Source organism: Octopus bimaculoides, chromosome 21, assembly GCF_001194135.2.
Source record: "Octopus bimaculoides isolate UCB-OBI-ISO-001 chromosome 21, ASM119413v2, whole genome shotgun sequence".
Taxonomy (NCBI): Eukaryota; Metazoa; Mollusca; class Cephalopoda; order Octopoda; family Octopodidae; genus Octopus; species Octopus bimaculoides.
This window is the reverse complement of record NC_069001.1, coordinates 40,024,191-40,025,106: the sequence shown is the minus strand read 5'-3', so window position 1 is coordinate 40,025,106 and position 916 is coordinate 40,024,191. Positions and strand designations below refer to the sequence as shown.

General features: G+C 30.9%; 1 protein-coding gene across 5 annotated transcripts in view; it reads right to left on the bottom strand.

Moving 5' to 3' along the window:
* The window catches only part of LOC106882273 (twinkle mtDNA helicase), a 93,475-nt gene that overhangs the window by 33,664 nt on the left and 58,895 nt on the right, over window positions 1-916 (bottom strand). For all 5 annotated transcript variants that reach the window (XM_052975583.1, XM_014932887.2, XM_014932891.2 and 2 more), the window contains exon 2: window positions 319-863. In XM_052975583.1, coding sequence (XP_052831543.1) covers window positions 319-604 — 286 coding nt within the window. In that variant the 5' untranslated portion in view covers window positions 605-863. The remainder of the gene's footprint in view (window positions 1-318; window positions 864-916) is intronic.

Genomic DNA, 916 nt, shown 5'->3' with positions numbered 1-916 from the left:
AACCACTACGCCATATGCCCGTGGGCATAGTGGTTAAGAGCGCGGGCTACTAACCCCAAGATTCCGAGTTCGATTCACGGCAGCGACCTGATTAATAATAATAATAATAATAATAATATAATAATAGTAACATCGTTAGGAATGAGAACCCAGGTTCGAAATTTCCCCAAGACACCTGACGAAGGCTGGAGGGTATATCAGCTGAAACGTTGTGTTAACAACAAACAAGATAAGGACAAATATCCGTCAAATGTAAATAATTCCTCATCTCTTAAATATAGAACTGAACAACACACATAAATGATGAAATATACGAACCTGTGATCATATTTATATAAATATACTTTGTCTGTTTGTTAATGGTGTTGAAAGCTTTAGGACATGTTACTATGATACTTGTATATTGTTTTTCAAAACTGATTCCTTTTGATTTCAGATATTTCACAACTGTATCCTCATTGATAAAAGTGGATTGCATAGTTTTTTTGCTTATTTGTATCAGATGTCTTTTACTGAGAGACTTTAAGGTGTTTGACTGTACAATATCCCAAATCTTTAACAAGTACTGATAGTACACTGGATTCTTTTGGTACTGGATAAACATTGTGTAAATAATAGATGAAACAGAAACTAGTGTTTACTTGCAAGGATTGTATTAAAAATAAAAATGTATATGTCAGGGAATGTAACAGCTTCATGAAGTGTAATATTAGGAAAACTTTTATATATTCTTGTAAGTAAACTATATTGGTATTTCCTGTTCATTGTTTAACAAATAATTGGATGATAAAAATTGCTGACCCGTGTTTGCAGTTCATTTAAACAATAAAAACTTTGAAACTTTCTGAGAGAAAATCCAAAATCTGAAATGATACAAAATAAAATATAACAATTAGTTTACAAAAAAAAAAAAAAA